The 19712-nt window shown below is 45.1% G+C and overlaps 1 protein-coding gene across 1 annotated transcript in view; it reads left to right on the forward strand.

Moving 5' to 3' along the window:
• The first annotated feature begins 8302 nt into the window (after positions 1 to 8302).
• Positions 8303 to 19712, forward strand: part of LOC149366850 (cell-death-related nuclease 7-like) — a 62428-nt gene continuing 51018 nt past the window's right edge. The window contains exons 1-2 of the mRNA XM_089569518.1: positions 8303 to 8418; positions 16444 to 16547. Of these exons, the coding sequence (XP_089425644.1) occupies positions 8303 to 8418; positions 16444 to 16547 (220 nt within the window). The remainder of the gene's footprint in view (positions 8419 to 16443; positions 16548 to 19712) is intronic.

Raw genomic sequence — 19712 nt, forward strand, 5'->3', positions numbered from 1 at the left:
CAAGCTTGGCCTTGTATGAGGCTCGCGCATGGTTTAAAGCCTTTCTAATTCCCAATTCCCTTTCAGATGCTTATGTTTTACAGGGTGCAAAATAAACAGCAGCTTTTAAGGCTCTATCTTGCAGTCCACCTCCTCGCGCTCCTTTCAATGATATGCAACAGCACCACTTGGGCCAAACGTCCTCAAGAACCTGATTTTAAGGATTAGTTAATAAAAGGAAATAGCAGAAAATATTTACTTGTTTCGCATATAGATTGCAGTCGCTGCGGGGAACCAATTGCAACGGCAAGAGTTTTCAACGTAAGTAGAAGTACAAAGTTTTTTCTGAGCTCACTCGTTTAGGCTTCAGTTTGTCAGCTCACAAATGACATTTTCTTGGTTTGGTGGCTTTCACGCCTGCTGTTGGGTTCCGCAACACGGAACGTGGAAGCGTGTGACCCGTGACAACAAAAGTATTGCGGAAACTGAACGCCGATACCAGCCAAGCCAAACGCCTACCGATACTTTCGCGATGAGCCACTACACCGTAAGCAGGCAACGAAGGCATTAGGCTTGATGGAAGCTGAGTCCGCCATCTGATGCGACACCCTAAGCGTAACTGTGCGACACCCTAAGTGTTAGTACGCTTAGATGAGCGCGCCTTAGCCCTGCAATGCCTTGGCATAGAAACCTCTAGAAGAGAACACTGAACTACATGTGTTTATTCATTAATGGTCCCCTTTTCATCAGCAGCAGCAGCAGCCTGACTACGCCCACTGCAGGCAAAGGCCTCTACCACATCTGGCGAATTAACCGTGTCCTGTGCAATATGAGTTCTTGCCTACAGTGTAGAGAGGCAGTGTGGATCATTCTCCGAGGCCACTTTGTGATAGCCAAAGTACAGTCGCGTGTCACTCTGACGACAATTTCTGGTGAATGGGCATCTTTTTAGCACAAAGCATTCACTTCCAGCTGTGATGCCAGAGAAGAAAACTTTAAAATCGTGGTGCCCGTTGAATTTTCAGAATTCAGAGAATTTCTCAACCTGAGCTGACGCCTTCCACAAGGGTTTATGACAGTTGCTGGCTACCGGGTACCTTAAGGGAAGCGGGCGGAGTAGGTGAGAACAAACGCGCGTTAATGATATCCTAGTTGAAATCAAGAGGAAGAAGTGGGCTTGGGCAGGGCATGTAATGCGAAGGCAAGGTAACCACTGGTCCTTAAGGGTAACGGAGTGGATTCCAAGAGGAGGCAAGCGTAGCAGGGGGTGGCAGAAAGTTAGGTGGGCGGATGAGATTAAGAAATTTGCGGGGATATGGGGGCCGCGGCTGGCGCAGCACAGGGTTAATGGGAGAGACATGGGAGAGGCCTTTGCCCTGCAGTGGGCGTAGTCAGGCTGATGATGATGATGATTAAGCCCTCAGGTAAAGCATCCCAAATTAATTTTACGCTAGCATATAAAATGGTGACGTAGTCACCTGTTAAAGTTCGGGCTTCCATTCCCAAAGCCCGTGAAGTGCGAACAACTCAGTGATGGCGTCAGAGAAAGCGAGATTTCAACTTCCGGCTACCTTCGTTCGCACCCTGTTCGGCGTCGTCAGATGCCGCTAAACAACGCCCCATTGGTTTTACCTTCGGTACCTTTGGTTTCTTTGGTTCAAAGCTAGCGTGTCTGCGTTAGAAATTGACTGCCGCTGTAGATGACGTCGTCGTGCAACCCCCGCCAAGCCCTGTGCTCCGCGGAGAAACCTGAATGCAGTCGCGGCTTTATTCGTTTTTTGCTTCACCATCTGAAATAATAGCACGAAAAGGCTTCACATGCATTACCTGCAAGTTTCACTCATTTGGCCCTTTGAGCCTCGTCGTATTCTAAAAGTTTAGTTGTCTTTTATTTTTAGTTTGCTAAACTGCCCATAATTAAAAAGCAGCTAGTAACCTTGACAAGAGCTTGTAACAGCTGAAAGTGGTGATATATATCAGAGAATAGAGCATGAGAGGTGCCATAGAGAAAGGGGGGGGATGAGTTTTATTAGGGCTCGCAGTTTTGGGCTGTGTTTCGACTTTGATGCCACATGACGCTTCACTCTGTTTTGAGGGATATTTACATCGGACGCAGATGCTGCAAAACAGTGACACCGGTAATGCTCTAAATCTTGCGGCAATGCTAGTTTAAGGTAAATGGGCATCCCTGAAAACGGAGACGATACTCCTGGACTGCGTGTTCACCCTGTAGGGACAAACGAGACAAGCAGCAGCTGGAAACCCTCATTTGCCGCAGGTCTCGTGCAGTTTGGTGAAGGCGGCAGCACTAAGGCTGACGCATGCTCAGCTGGTACCAAGCCAGCGATCAGCTGTTACAACACGGGAATTTGTTTTTATGTACTAAGGGACTGTTTCCTCAGAGAAGGTGGCTTAGTTCGATCCTGACTGTAAGGAGCGCTCACAATACAAGGGCTGCTGACAGTGAGCGTCGGGTCCTTTCGGAAACTCTTCGTCTGCACATACCAACCGAGTGTCGTTGGTCATGTCTGGCTCTTGCAGGGTGGTCTACCTGTTCCGGTACAAGAACCGCCCGGAGTGCAGGGTAGTCTGCGAGCGCCTCGCGAATCCCGCGAAGTTTAACGAGCTGCCCGACTGGTACATGCAGAAATTCGATTGCATGTGACACATCTCTTCGTGTGATACATGGCGCACGGGACATTTCATGTGACACAGCTTTGCATACCTGCTTTTAAGAAGGAAGAGGATTTTTAAACGAACGCTTTTTAGTTAAGCATGTATTTTTGTGCGCCGAGTGCCAATATGCCATTTTAATTCTATGTCAATCAAGTAAATCTTCACTTGTGTGGTATTTTGTCAGCTTTTGTCGGCAGCTTATAAAAAATTTCGTCGCAAGGAACTTGCAAAAAATGCATGCAGTAAGGTTTTCCTGATATCGTCACGTGGTCATGCAAATGGGGTAGCATTATCCCTGCTATCATAAAGCTGCAGCGAAATGCAGCTTTATCAGAGTTAGAGGGAAATGAAGTTCCCACTTTATAAATGGGTGAAAAAGTTTGTATCATGTTTCCTAAATAGCAGCTTGTTTAGATATCTCTTTCATGCCATGCACGTAATCTATTTCCCCGTTGTTATGACGTAAGCAGTCTTAGGTGGTTACGGTATATATTCTGTTCCGTTTTTTTCTATAAATCTTAGTTGCGAGTCAGCGCTTGTAGTGTCTCCCCTCTTGTTCTGTGTTCTCTGTACAAGTTTGTGCTGTTGTTCCACCATGAATTCACACCAACTAGCCCAAATGTCTGCTCTGCTGCAGCTTCAAAACCGTGTAATTCAAGTTCTGTGGTGAACCATGAGAAATGCTATACAGAAATCGTGAGTGGCACTTCCAGTTACCCAGTACGAGCATTTACGCAGCTGGCACAGTTTTGCGCCAGGAGCACTTGAGGGCAGTCTTGTGCAGTGGTCATTAAGTTACCTAAGGATATATGCGATATAGACGAGCCGTAATAGAATCTGCTTGAAACACGCTTCTAGTTTCCAAAATGTTTGCATTCACATTCGGGCTCTTCTCGCTACAGAGCATTTGTATGGATGAAGTGGCTTAGTTATTCCTCTATTTGCGCATCCTTAGGACATCGGTGTTGTGACGTCATTGTTCTGACGCCATAGCTCCTGTCAAGCCATAGCTCCTGTCAACAGTTAGACTGCTTTTGCTGATGGTGAGGGCCTCACTTCGGTGTCGCAAAGATAACGAGAAGGTGCAGGATAAACTGGGGAGAGAAGTAAGGGAAGATTCCCAAAATTCTCGCACTGGTCAGCACCCAAAGGTTAATGATATTTCATAGTGGCTTGCTCTCTTCTTTTGGTGTGGTGAAACAAATCTTTATTTGTTCGCTCATTGTAGAATGCGTCGAAACAGTATGCTGACACGAGAATTTCAAGAACACATCATTCAAAGTCTCCGTGGACATATATATCATCTGTTCCCACAGACGTTGGGATAAAACGTCACTCGAAAGTTCGCGGTCACCCACGTGGTCTGCCTTTCGTTTGCATCCGCATGCACTGACATCACAGGTTGTGTCTAAAGGTGGCAGAAAAGTATGCAGAAAATGAGCAATAAAGCGAACTGGCCAAATGGTAATAATTTCCTGCACGCAAGCATGTGTAGCGAGCGACGGTTCAGATGTCAAACTGTAGTATGATCAATCGGATGCATTGAAAAGGAAAAAAAAAATTGGAGGGGGCCCTTAAGTTCCATCTCAATAGTATGACGTGATAGCATTATGGGTTAATTCCCGTATATGTAGAAAGTCATTCCCTTCTTTACATTCATAGATCCCCCTTGAAAGAGTTGTGCAGCGGTTAGGCGATTTGTCATTGCCCTGAGATGGCAGGTGCTCCCAGCAGTGCGCCTTGTGCGGGGTTGGTTGCTCTTTTCGATGAAACCAATCATTAATTTAACGGAACCTGCCAAGGTGGGCAGTTCGCTCACTATCCGGTGAACAGGTTCTGATGACGCCGCAAATTCAAGCAACCTCTGTGGCCCATCTGCCTCCTAGTTTGCTCTCTCAGGACCACACATGCCGGAGCTAGACCCGTAATTTTTCGCTCACAACGCGGACGGCGACAAAGCCGACACAGGATTTCTTGGAGAACGGGGCCTTTCACGCTATCGCGTTGAAATATGCAGATTGTGTGCTGCAACATTGTGCTTGTATTTTCATTAATGACTAAGAGGGTTTGCACCAGGTTCACTAAAGACGTCGCTGTTCAGAAGGACATTATAAGAACAATAATAAATAACTGCGCCGAGAGGACGGGATAGGTGAGCAGAAGCACACCGGACGAGCGCAAGATCTCTCTCTTGTCCCGTCCTTTTTGCGCATTCATTTATTATTGTTCTTATAATGTCGCACCAACTAGCCCCTCACCGCGCTCTTCTATATTTCATATTCACACGCTCTTGCGAAAGCTCCGTTAGGTATGGAGTGGTTTATTAGAAGAGATAATACTCTACAATTCCTAGAAAATGACTCTGCAGGTGTCCACTTGTCCATTTATCCTTTATCGCACATGCTTTACCGAGCCTTCATTTCTTAGCGGCTCCAGTAACAACAGCAGTGTGTCACATGTTTCCTTCATTTGATAGTTGTACCACAACGGTTCAACTTTTTTCCTGCACATAGCAGCAGAAGACGTGCTGATATTCGCAATTTTAGCTAAAGATTGGCCAAAAGCAGTGTATCAAGCATTTGTTTCAAAGTAACTGGGTCTTCGTTTCGGTCACGTGGATGCAACGACTGGCACGGGTGATGTCGTAGAGAGGAGGGAGATAGGCGCGGCACTGAAGAGAAATCTTTTTTCGACGAATTTGTGGGAAATAAAAAGAGAGCAACTCTGTGAGATGTTGCAGCAAGTGCACTCAGAGGTCATCGAAGGTCAAAATCTCGGTTGCTCTAGATCACGTTCAGTTTCCGGAGGACGACAAACTATCGAAATAAAGATCCTGAAACGGGGAAAGCAATGGCAAAGAGCGCAAAACTATCACTCAGTTGCAGAGCTACCTAGGCTAGGGAAGTAGCGATCAGTCACAAACAACATCTTGCCCACGCAGTTGCTTTCTCCAGACTATCGCAAACGACTGAACCCCTCAAGGACGCATGGACCGAGCGATGGCGGAATGTAGAAATCGGATGCCCATGACTACGTGCAAAAAAGACAATTAATCCACTGGAGAGAATCTAGCTGCGCGATTTTTAAAGATATAATCAACAATTAATAAAATCTAGTTGAAGTTTTTTTGTAATAACCTAAGCAAATTGACTAATGTAGGAAACAGCTTGTGTTGCCATATCTAAACAGCGGTTTCTATCCCGAAATAAAGAATTAAAACAAGCAGGTGCAGTTTACCGCAATGCAATAGCTGCCAAGACGATGTCTGGTTTCACTGGGCGGATCACTGCAAACGAATAGCACTCAGTGGAGAGAATCAAACTTTCAAGGTCCGAGCGCATCTTAAACATAGTAGCTGAAAGTTCGAAATCGTTTAACATACTGAGAAAGTACCTAGCCGTGTCCCCTCCATTCATCCGCAAACTCGCTTATGAAACATTCATTCGTACTAAACTAGAATATGCGTCACCCATTTGGAATCCGCACCAGTCACACCTAATTGAAGCATTAGAATCAGTACAGTCGCGCAGTCCGATTTATTGCTTCATGTTATGATCGCTGGAGCAGTTTTTCTGGCATAAAATCATCGCTTGACATACCGCCACTGTCTTTTCGCCGTACAATTTCCCGCTCTGCCTTTTCTGCAAGTTATCCTACAGTTTTCCTCAATTGCACTGCCCACTTCTGCTCCCTCCCAATAGAACATCTCGTCGTCTTTTTGACAGCCTGAGCCTACAGCATTTACATGGTTCCACCAATGCCTTTCAAAAATCCTTCCTGCCATCCGCCATTGAACAGTGGAATGAGCTGCCTGAGGCAGTTGTAACTGGGCGCGATCCAAATAAATTCAGAACCCTGCTTTTATCTGACCTTTTAAATCGAAAGCTTTACTACTTGCACTTTCAAGCCTTTACCGTGACGCGGCGGTGCCACCATTGACCTTTCGCATGACCTCTGTGTGACGTCACGCCGAAGAGCTGGGGACCATCTCGCGCCGTCCGTGTGCGACGGCGGTGCACATGAAGATTGGATTGGATTAGACTGGATTAGATTGGATTAGATTGGATCAGAGTGGATTGGATTAGATTACAATAGATTAGATTAGATTAGATTACATTACATTACATTGGATTGTATTAGATTGGATTACATTGGATTACATTAGATTAGACTAGATTGGACTGGATTAGATTAGATTTGATTGGATTTGATTAGATTGGATTGCAGTGCATCAGATTAGATTGGATTACATTGGATTGGATTGCATTGGATTTGATTTGATTGGATTAGATTGGATTGGATTGCATTGCATTGGATTGGATTGGATTGTATAACCGGTGCATCACCACAAGTCTAACCTCAAGCACCACCACCAGCTACACTACCAGCTGAACCATGGTGTAGGTACGGATATTGCTTTCGCAATTACCGGGCGTAACCAAGCTAAGCCACAGGGAATTTTTTCCTTAGCGCACTTACAGTGAAATGCCCGACACTTTTGAGTACCGCCTCTGCACGTGTTACATTGTTGAACCCTTGTCTGCAAATCAGTGTTCCCGTTTTCCTCCTCTTGATATAGTGTGATGGCCACAGTGTACCTGTGATTGTTTCTTCTTTCATTTTGTAATGCTCTTTTAACAGCTATTTTGCCTTCTTCACTGTTATATTCCAAATGTTCCTATTGTTTGTGATTTCGTTTTTTTTGCTCCCCCTTATATAATGCCCCACCTAGAGGTCCTTAAGGGAAAATAAATGATGATGATAATGAAAGCAAAACGGCGCTAATTTTTCATACTTCTTTGTTTATGTGTGCCTTCGAACTGTTTATGGAAGAATTCATCCATTTTTCTGCCATCACAGAGCTGCTAAAATGTTGTGCTTTTTGTGCGCATCAATTTCTCCCGGTGTTTTTAAATGTTGGTTCATTGTCTTCACTGTAATTGCTTCCGCGCATAGCTGTTGTGTAGAATCACCTTCACACATCAACCACTACAACTGTTTATTACGAGTATACTTCAACATCGCATTAGATAACATTGTATAAGTAAGAACATCTATTTATTTTTTTCTACAACCAATTTTTCCGCTGTATCGCTTCAGTGTATGTACCCTGTTACATTCTATTAACCAGCGCATCAAGAACCCATTAGATAATGTAGTGTAACTATAGAAGCCATCATTTCTGTGGCACCAATTACTTTCCTGCACTGTATATTGTTTTTTTTTAATTTATGCAAACAGTGCCCTCTATAATGCGTCTTGCCCTGAAGGTGCACGAAATAAATAAATAAATAAATAACAACGTGCACACGTCGACTCCATCTGACCTCGCCTTTTTTGTGACCATTTACGAGAAGGTAGAGGTCACAAAGTTTTTGACCCCAAGCACTGGTTTCTTTTACGCTGGCTGGGGAGAGGTTAATTAAAATTCATCTGTCAGTCTTTTTGCTCTTACCTTGTGATAAGGTCTTGACCACACATCAGCGAGTGTCAGTGGACAGCTTACGTCGGAGCTGTCTACGAGTGGTGTTGACTCAGCCATACGCCAACATGTCAAACATCAAAGCAATGAAAAGCGTATATATTGTCACGGAACCTATGAGAGAAAGGCGCATATTCCACTTGTGCCAGCTCTGCGGCTGATACAATGGCAAACACTGACTGCTTCAGAGCCTTTCTCATTGTTATGACATGCTTGAGTACCGCTACCATACCGATCCATGCGATTTCATGCAAAAATGAAGCGGGACAAGATGTGGACTGGTGAGTATATTAACCGCTCATTTGGTTCGAACATTACTTGTAATGTGTGCGTCCTCACTAGAGTTTTGGCTATCATGAGGAACAAGACATATAAGTTCTGCTTTTAGCGCTAAAGGGAGACAGCTGGGAGAGTTAGTGGTTTGTAATTCTATGACTCATATTTCCAGCGCACATAAAACACATGAGACAGAGGGAGAGTAGATATCACGGCCACTGCTTTAAGCGCCCGAAGTGCTTGCTTTTGAAACGCTTTGATAAATCGCAGAGGACGCGCCTCATGGCTCGTTTCCGGTTCTGTTCGAGTACCGTACAGTTTCAGGTTGATGCTGTTCCCAGGATTATCACTTCCCTTACAAACAGCACCCAATCCACTTTACTTGGACAATGTGTTGGAGTTCTGAAATTGCAGCTTCTACCTATTTGAATTCCGTAAATCCAGATTTCACTCCCGGAAAAGGTATTATTCTGAGTGCAGAGACCACTCAGAGAAAGAGCTACCTTCTCGCATGCAAGAGTTTCATGGCTAAAATCACGATGAGGCAGCAGATTATCACCGGATACCAAAAATCAAGGTGTTGATAGAATTCAGTACGCAGAGCTGCGGTACGGCATCATGCTGTAGCACAGAACCGATAGCGCACCCCACTCACCAGAACCGCCTTTGATCAATACTTGGCCACAACCTCTTATGTCGTCATCATCATCAGCTTAACTGTTTCCTTAGTGAGGCATGGGGCTTTACCATAGCCCTCAACTTAAGCCTGTCCTGTGCGAGCTGCGGCCATCATGTCTCCCGAAACTTCCTGATATTATTCGCCCGCCTTACTTTCTGTCGCGCGCTGCTATGGGTGACTTCCCTTGCTATGCGCTTCATTATCCTAACGGTCCATCAGTTATCTTGACATCACAACACATGCCATCCAGAGGCACATTTTTTCTTTAGTTAAACTAGGTCATCATTACATTTCGTTTGTTCCCTAACCCATACTGCTCTCTTGCTCTTCCTTAAAGTTGCACTTATCAGTCCACTTCACACATCTCACTGTCTGTGCTCAAATCACATCGCGCTTTTACGTTAACTTCCAAGATTCTGTCGCGTAAGTTAGAACGGTTGGATACTTTTGCCTTGGGGGTTACTGGTCTGGTGCTATTGATGGTAAGGTGCTTCACAATTGCAGGTCGACCGATTCTTCTTATTCGCGTTGTTATTTCATTCACGTAGTCAGGGTCCGCGATTACTACCAGTCCTAAGAAAATATGGCTCATGACAACTTTCACTGCGATGCCCTCCACTACGGCGTCTCTCATAGCCTTAGTCGCTTTGGGACGTTAAAGCCCATAACCCGAACCAAACTTTCACTGCTTCGCTGCCTACCACAAACTTTTGTGAACATCTGAGAAGGAGTGTTAGTTTAGATTTCTTCACATCAGTTTTAAGGCAACTGTTCTCCATAACCTGGCTAGATCCTCCATGGATAATCTATTTCGTTACAGGAGGCATATCGTATTCTTCCATCTAACTGCCCTCGTCATTAGCGTCGTGAAGTCTGGCAGAATTCCTCGGTAGCTTTATTAATCGTATCCATGTCAGGAAAATTTTTTTCCCTCCTTCTCTCCCATTGAGTTTCTGCTCGACCGGTTTCACGGTACTTCAGTTCTTTTTTCAAAGCATCCTGAGTTCTCGACATATTGCACTTACCACGGTTACTTTAAGGTTAATGATTAGCATGACCTTTTCGGCACTTTTAACAAGAAGCTGAGGTGCAGTCGTGATTTGGCGTATTTTAATCAGGCCATCTCCTGAGAGAACTTTCCAAGATCCTATGTAGCTACCGTAGCCCTACTCCTATTGCCGGCATGGCGGACTGGTTTCTTACGCGGTTTTATATATGTTTCTGCTCTGACTAGATATGTTAATTAGGCTAATCAGTTAATTAACTAATTAAATAAACTCAGTTCCACTGACTTGGAGCATCACTATACCATCCCTTTAATTCGTTGCATGGTTACTAGCCAAAGTACAATTGGCCCCGTTTGAAATTCGCGCACTGTGACGTCACGACCGTTTCGACCAATTGAAAAGCGTGACATTTCTGTCGACAACTCCTGCTTAGAACGACGAGGCATTAAAGGGTTCCGCCTTAATATTTTTTTCATCCAGTGGAGATTGTGTGGCACCGGGATCCGAAGTGAGGCCACGAGAGGCAAGCGCTGTACCTCTGTGTCATTGCTGCCTCAATTAATACTTCTTACATTAATACACTAGTTACTCCTCGACGCAGGATGTAAGATTCTAAGATTCCAAGAGGAGTTCTAAGATTAACTGAGGCCGGTGTGTACGCCGTTATAAACTGCAGCGCACAAAGCTAAGAAAAAAAAGGTTGACTGCCACTGCTTTTCGAGGAACTACATGAATTGTAGAGCGGTTTATTGGCACGTTGAAAGCGCCGGCGACGAAAACCCTAGCGCAAGTAGTCTAAGAACCAGCGAGGCGGGAGACCGGCACACAAGCGGCAGTTGTTGTTGTTGTCCTCTAAATAATGGCGCCTACCCACTGCGGGGGATTGCCCAAGACACAGGCGGCAACTGATAGGTGCACAAAATGTTAAACAAGAAAATAATGATGGGGAAAAAATAAAATAATAATGATAAAAATAGCAATTAGGAAATAAATGAAGGAAACTCAGATGTGTAATTGAAATAAGCTAAAGAAATACTGTGAGATCGGTGACTGAAATAGAGAACGGGGCTAAATATTCCATGTTTCGGAAAGCTTTCGATCCAGAGTAATACGAATGATAAGAAAGAGCAGAGCTTGAGACGGCAGCCGTTTAGTGTCTGTAAGGAAGTTTTGCATGGCGGAGGGCACATTCCAGTTGCTGTGCCCAAGGAAGGAAGCCCCAAGAGACGGATCAACCTCAGCTGACAGACTTAGACCTAGCTGTCGCAACAGATGCTCTAGCAGGCGGCTCCGTAAAGAGGAGAAATGGCGGCAGGTCAACAAGAAATGATCTATCGTTTCGGGTTCTCCGCAGAACGGGCACAATGGGGAGACCGCCAGACGAGATCTATAAAGGTAGAAGTTTAAGTGAGGCACGCGACAACGTAGACGCGTGAAGGAAACCTCAAGCTTGCGTGATCGCCATCCTTTACTGCACCACGGGTAAAGGAGATGCCGGAATTCCGGATCCATCTGTGCCAAAGCTTCAAGATCACTCGGGTACCTGCGCCGGAACTTGCGAAACGCCCCTAATAACGTGAGAAAAGTCGCTTACTTAACAATCGTGCGTCCTCAACTAGAATTTGCCTCACCTATGTGGTCCCCTTATCAAAATTACCTGATCAACATGCTTGAATCCGTACAAAATAGAGCCGCTCGTTTCATCACACAAAAGTACCACCCCCAGTCCAGTATCACTAAGATTAAACTTGATATCTCTCTCGAACCATTACATATTCGTCGCTCCATCGCTCTTTTATGCTTACTTCATAAATATCGTCATAGCACCAGGCCATCTCCCTTGCCCCTCGAAGAGCCTTCACGCATTTCACGCCGCCTACATAATCAGTATAGCATTAAACGCATTTACGGAAGAACCTTAGCATTCAATTCATCTGCACTTCCACGTGCCATTATTCTTTGGAATGATCTTCCCAACTGTATCGCATCTATCGGCAACCACCAATCATTTCAAGACCAACTGCACAAACATTTTCCTTAACGACATAGTGTCTTGTTTCAGGTTGTTCTGTGTCCTTGGTTCCCTTTTCTTCTCGTTGGTATTTTACAAAGTTTTGGTTTCTTGTGCAATTTCAGCCATTTGTATGTTTTTTTTTTATGGCTACTGCTTTTTCTTTTGATGTGTATTGGGCACATGCGATGCATTCTTGCTACTAATTTAATTTTTGTTGCTCGCGGTGATGTATGTCTTTTAGTACGTTTTACCCTGTATATTTATAATTGTGTTTAATTTTTGCATTGTATCACGCGTTGTTTTTAATTTATTCTTACTACTTGCTTAATCCATTGTTTTTGCCCCCCTTACTCAATGCCCTTCTGGGCCCTGTAAGGTATTTTGAATAAATAAATAAATAAATAAAGGAGTTCAGAGCTGATGCTGCGAATTCTTTCAAGAGCATATACCTGCGAAACCTGGCCGCCGTAATATATGCGCTGGGTGAAAGCACAGATACGACTGGGCCTTGAAGAGAAGCCTTCGCCAAGGTATCAGCAACCTCATTCAAATGGATTCCTCTGTGCCCAGGCACCCAGACCAACCGTAATGAACACACGTGGGGTGGAACCAAGCATTTGAGTAACCGAAGTGCCTGAGATGTTGAAGGCGCGGTGAGAGAGGAACACAACGATAATGAATCCGTCATAATTATGACAGAAGACAAAGAGCTGCTTAATTTGCGCAACGCCAAGACTACTGCTAGAAATTCGGTCAAATAAATAGGTGTGTAATTAGGAAAGCGGAGTGAGAATGACCAGTCAAGAGAGATGGAGAAAATGACAACACCGGCCTTTTCTTCACACTGTGAGGCGTGTGTCGCTATAAGCACATGAGATTTAAAGCACAGCAGGTAATCCTGCAATAAACCGCTGAGCAAATGAAAAGGCATTAACTTTGCATGATTTGGAAAGATGTCATCGAAGACAATCTGAATAGATGAAGAGCTGGCGCAAACCACAAGGGTGTCCGAAATGCGGACGTTTAAGGGGTCAAGGAGGGATTGCACAAAACATATCTGAGGGCTACGGAAACGAGACAAGGTTTCGTTGAAAAATGGCCGAGGCTGACGAAGGAAGATCAAATTGGAGGCATGAGGCGAAAAATCGCACATTTTTACAAACGTTTTCACCGTTAAGAGCCGAATTCTAGAAGCCAATGATGAAATACGCACTTCCAGGTACAAAACGGAATTCGCCACAAATTTTGGAAGGCCCAAACAAAGGCGCAACGCCTCCCGCTCCAAGAGAATCAAGGGGCGAAGTTCATACGCTGGCGCACCAGAGAATAAAACACAGCCGAACTCTAAGACTGGATGGACGTACATCTTATAAATCATAAGAAGTGAGGGCCTTCTCATGCCAGAACGAACACTGCTCAGCCTGCGCAGCATACCGACTGCTCGGACTCCTTTCGCAGTGATCTGCTCGATATGGGGCCCCCCAGGAAAGAGAAGGATCATAAATTACTCCGAGGTATTTGACACTTTGCACTTGAGGAATTACATGGTTCCGGTAAACAATAGATATATTAACTGGGCGAGAGAGCGGAAAAACCAATAAAGCACATTTATTGACATTGAGTGACAGATTAATGTCTCCTAACCATTTGTCTAGGACATTCAGGTAGGACTGTAAGGACTGGTACAGAGAGGAAATGTCGTTCTCTGAAGCAAAAAAGGTGATGTCATCAGCATACACATAGGTGGACACGTGAGGACTGCAGGGAATACTGCTGAGTAAGATGTTGAAAAGTACAGGGGAGAGGACCGCCCCTTGGGGCATTCCTCTCGCTTGCCGAAATTTGCTTGATGAAACACAGTTCTGGAAGCAGTAAAATTCCCTGTCAGCAAGAAGTTCAGCAACCCAAGCCACAAAGTATCTCGGAAGTCCTACAGCCTGTAGTCTTTACAAGAGCGTCCTGTGCTCAACGCTATCATAAGCTTTAGACACATCTAAAGTAACAAGCGCTGCGTATTGGTTTCGGCGACGAGCTAACTGTATGCGGCTCTCCAGATCGGTATGGGCACACCATATAGAGCATCCTGGCCTGAAACCTATCAGGCAAGGGTTCAACAACCCAGTCTCTGAAATAACGGACATTATTCGACCATGCAATAACATCTCAATTAACTTTACGGGATTCGAAGTTAAAGAAATGGGCCTTATATTGTCTAACACATAACCATCTCCCTGCTTTTTAAACAACGGGATAATCTTTGCTAGACGCCCCTCATTTGGAATCCATGGCCCCTTAAGAGAGTAATTTATAAGTGCCAGTAAGTCGGTGGGAGATTCCTCGAACAAAATTTGAATCATAGAAGAAGTCACACCATCAGGGCCAGGGGTCGCGGGTGGAAGGCGGGATACAGTGTTCGAGAGCTCAGTGAGGGTGACCTCCTCGAAATCGTCCAAAGTGGCAAGATATCTCTGAGGAGAAAGAAGAAGAGCCGTAAACCGGCGCTCAAGGCCTCTGCCTATCTCTTCCAGGGACTGAGCAAGTTCAGCCGGTGACTGAACTAGGGAGATAGCGTTCATGGTGGACGAGATTAGTTTCGTGTATTTTAGGTAATTGAATAAAGCGCGCCTATTACCAGATTTTGAAAAGAATTCGTAGTGTTGAGTATCGTACAACTCTTTTGCACGAGATACGGTGCGCCTAAACGTAGTTGCAATGAACTTATAATCGATCCAGTTTTTGGGACATTGATTGTGGAGGATTTTAAGCATACCTCCTGTCCTTTCTTAATAAATGTTTTCACCACCACCACCTTCCAAGCAGCCTTTCGGCGCCTATAATCTCGAGCGCACTCTGCGTTCCACCAAAGGCACGGCGATGTTCCCTTATGTGCCTGAACCAAGAACTCCGATTTTTTTACGAGCTCCATCCAAAATTGAACAAATGCGGATGGCATTATCTCCACTGTTGGAATGAGATAATTCCCGAAGGTCTGCCTTGAGGACATTTTTAAAACTGCCGTAATTTATTAATGTGCGCCGTGTGCTGTTAGGAGAGGTCAACTGGCACATAACTTGGAAACTGATCGGAAGGTGATCACTATTGGAGGCACAGTCAACTGGCGCCCAAGAGGACACAGTTATTCCGGGGGAAGAAAATGTGAAGTCTAACGCTGAGCGAGACTCCAGCCCGAGCATCCGACGGGCGGCGCTAGCGCTTCGTCGTCGTTGGTGGTGGTGCTGAATCATCTTCATTCCAGAATAATAGAGGAGATATCATAGGGTTGGTGAGGTTAGGGGGAGAAAGAACGCAATTGAGACGCCCGAAGAGCGCGAAGAATGGCTAGCCCAGTGGAGACGCCAAACTGCGGACCGCAAGAAGCGCCTAGCCGCTGTGTCCGAGCCTGTGATGTTCAATAACAGCAGCCAAACGGAGGAAAAGTGAAGGCCCATTGTGTTGTTGAGTTGAGTTGTTGAATTCTACTGGTGGGATTAGCCTGAAGGCCTATCGGCTGACCGTCTTTCGCTTCGTATATCCTGGCATAGCATTGAGCTAAGACACCGCCAGTTTTTTTATAAAACTTGTGTTACCTGCATGTAAGGATATTTAATATGCGATAGCATAGATGCCATGTGGATAAAAAAGGATATCAGCCGTCTGCCGGCGCAGGTGTACCGTATCGAAGTTTGAAATAAAACAATAGAATAAGCCACGAACAGAATTCAAATTCGCAGCGCCGCGAATAGATCCACTTTTTTCGTTGCTGCATTAGACCACTACGCAATCGCCGCATCCGTTTTTTCTCGATTTCTCGTTTCGACAGATTACAACAAAAGGGCACAAACAGATTAGGTTACTCCATCGCTTCACCCTAACATTTGGCGTGTTAAAGTTTCCAACTCTAGCGCTGTGTTCTGTATGTCGTCGTTTCTGTCAACTTCCATTTTGTTGTTATTAGCCTTTGAAAAGATGGCACATGCCCACACTGGGGGATCGCTCAATAATCGGGAGGAATAGGTTGCTATTCACCTGTACATACTAAAGGCAAAAAAACAGCACACGGGAGAGCAACAACTTCCATCCGTGCCTTTGCTCTGTGCTTGGGATATCGTCGTCCATCAACTTTCATCTGCTTCCAAACGCAATGTGCAAGAAGGGTCCAATGAAGAGCCACATGACATGCATAGAGCGCAACGGAAAGGCCCAAGATCTAAACCACCGTATCAGAGTCTCCTGAAACAAGGAACGCTCAAGCCTCAAAGTGCATGCTTTCACATGTTGTTGCATCAGCTACATTGTAATTTTTCCTCTTTCGTTCTTTCTTTCGTTTCAGGTTTGTCATCTACAAGGTTCCGTACATAAAGGACCAACAATGCTCCGGATATGAGATGCTGTACTATGACAGTGATTCAAATGACAATACCTGGACACTGTTGGGTACAAGAATCGACAAAGCACACGTGAATAACCCGGTTTTCAATACGACGGCCCCTATATATGCTCGTACTCGTGATCAGGTCAGCATCTACAATGCACCGTATTTTGTACAGACGAAGAATAACTGTTATTTAATGAACCAAAAGAAATTATTCATGCAATCTGAGGCGTGAAACACTGGAAATTATAAAGACCAGGGATGTGCTCTATGCACAATTAGAGTATTTGAATAATAGGGTCGAATACAAGGAAAACTAATACTCGACCGTACAGAACACGAAAAAAGTTTGTCTAAATACAGCAATATAAAGCACTAAACAGTACAGCACCTCAGCAATTTCAGCATTCGAGAGTGGTGAAGGAATCCTGGACCGGTAACTACCAATCTGAGTGATGTCAAACATTTCAGACAGATCCCGTGAGCACTTTTCATAGGCATCGTAAGTCACTCAATCCGCTTAGAAGTAAAACACAGGTCACATGAATGAACATCTTAGGTTTATTTAGGCTCGCATTTACCGCCTTCCGGTCTGCAGGATATTTTCGTAATTAGGACCCTTCATTTTATACGCCAAACGCAATTGTTGACGATATTTTCTCACCAAAGACCGCCCAGAAAATCAAATTAGCCAATTCAGGCGCCGCTCGCATTTTCGGAGAAAAAAAATTGGATGGGACCCTTAAGGTCCACCTTAAGGGTATGGCGCCATAGCGTAGTAAGTTAATCCCCATATATGCAGGACGACATTCTCTACATTACACCCGTAGATCCCTGGGAGTCCTCATACCCCTCCTAGCACAGTGGTGCATCGGTTAAGCGATGCGCCACTGCACTACGATGGCAGGTGCTCCCAGTGGTGTACCTGGTGCGCCCCAGGTTGCTTTTCCCGAGTGAAAAATCATTAATCTAACTGCCACCTGCCACGGTAGGAAGTTGTCAACCTCGACTTTCATACAGCGCCTGTCTCCTATCCTGTGGCGTCGTTTTTCGCTGTTCCATCAGAAACTATTTATGCAGCTTGTGTTACTTTCTAGTGTGGCAACAGTGTGTGTTTTCAGAAGACTGCTGCTACACCGTCATAATTTACACAGCCAAAAGGTAATGCCTATGTATATTTCAGCAAGCCAAATGTTTAATTTATGTGCATTGAGAGGTGCTTTGTTTTCCTGGCAAATAACGTAGGAAGAGAAGTACTTTGAAAGAATGAGTTATGGTTCGAAGCCAGCCTACTGTATCCAGTACCTTGGAACTGGGGTCTTTTTTTAAACTGTGAAATGCTTACAGCTTTCATTCTCGCGAAACTCGGGCGTATATCGTCCTAAAATACTTCAAAAGGTTCAAACGCAAATATATCATCATCATCAGGATGACTGCGCGACTGCAGGGCAAAGGCCTCTCCCATGTCTCTCCACTTAACCCGTACTCTTGCCAGCCACGGCCACCGTACCCCCCGCAAACTTCTTAAATTCATCCGCCCGCCTAACTTTCTGCCGCCCCCTGCTACGCTTGCCTTCTCTTGGAATCCACTTCGTTACCCTTAAGGACCAGCGGATATCCTGCCTTCTCATTACATGCCCAGCCCAACCTCAATTCTTCCTCTTGATGACGCTTGATTTAGCTCGCTGCTTTGTCCTTAGCCTAAGCTGAACACTAAAAACCAGGTGGCTTTTATCGTCTGTTTACACAGTATGGGACAATGTGGTGTCTTAATTCCCAAAGAGACCATCAAAAGCGTAAATTTTTTTATTTCAATATTGTTACGCGAAAGCCAGCCGAGGAATGAGGCGCGATGAGCGATGGAGGATAGATGATTTAATGACCGCTGGCCCAGCGCGAGCACTCCGTGCGGGACAACTGCCAGCTTCGTCGTCTTCGTCACAACATGCTTAGATACTCGATATGCTTTTGAATATTTTAAATGGCGTGTAAACGTAGCAGGCCACTTTCGGCAGCGTAAATTAGGTGACAACAAGATTCGACGCTCGCTTTTTGATTGTGTAGGAGTCCAATATGGTGTCTCTTAGTGTAGCAAGCTCTTCATATGCGAAAAAAAACCGAAAGAAGCAGTGAAAGCAAACAAACCGGAAGTTTTCATTTCGCTTTAAACCGTCGTGGAGCCTATCGCTTCTCTTCAAGCTGCCGACACCGAAGAATCACAACAAAAAATTCAGGGGGCACTTTGACTATCTAAAGTGGGTAGAGGCGGAAGCGTTTTCCGCACCACCTTCGCTGTTTCTGTGGCACTGGTGGCGTCACATATAATTGAGTACTAATTACTAAGTGATGACAAGTCATTAATTAATGGTTAATTACTGATTAATGTCTGAATACTAATTAACTGCTAATTAATGATGCTTAAGCATCGCCTTTAGGAGTGGAACGCGACAGCGCGTTGTAGCGCTGCCAGGGAGTCCACGGAACGCCACCACCCGTTCGGCGCGATGCCTTGCCCTTTGAACGCAACGCTTTTTGAGGAAAGGAAATGGCGCAGTAATTCTCTGTCATCTCGGTGGACACCTGAACCGCACCGTAGAGGAAGGGAGGAAGTGGGAGTGAAAGAAGATAGATAAAGAGGAGCCGTAATGAAGAAAATGAAAATTGTATTTGAGGAAAGGAAATTACGCAGTAACTGTCTCGCAAAATTCAGGGGGGCACTTTTTTGACCTCAAGTGTGGTCACTGATGTGTGGTTAAGATGTTAAGCTTCGCCCCTAAGAGTGGAACGCGACAGCGTCTTGCAACGCTGCCAAGGAGTCCATAGAACGCCATCGCCCATTCGGTTCTACGCCTCGCTCGTCGGTAAATTGCTCTTTGAGGAAAGGAAATGTATCTGTTTCTGATTTGTCGGTGGACACCTAAACCTCGCCGGAAGGGAATGGAGGAGGATGAGAGTGAGTGAAGACACCGTATTCACTAGACGCGCCTTTGTTCATTCCAAACCATCGAGCTGGCATGGCGGAGTGGATAGCATGCTCGTCTCTCACGCCGAAGACCGGGGTTCGATTCCTGAGCTCGACCAATTTCTTAATCGGTTTTATTTATTTATATGGCCTGACTAGTAAAGCTAATTAGGCTAATTGGGTAATTAAGCAATTAACTAAGCTCAGACCCACTTACTTGGAGCATCACTATACGATCCCTTCAATTGGTTGCATGGTTACTAGC

The sequence above is a fragment of the Amblyomma mixtum genome, chromosome 1, assembly GCF_055824585.1.
Source record: "Amblyomma mixtum isolate Tamu chromosome 1, ASM5582458v1, whole genome shotgun sequence".
In the NCBI taxonomy this organism is placed as follows: domain Eukaryota; kingdom Metazoa; phylum Arthropoda; class Arachnida; order Ixodida; family Ixodidae; genus Amblyomma; species Amblyomma mixtum.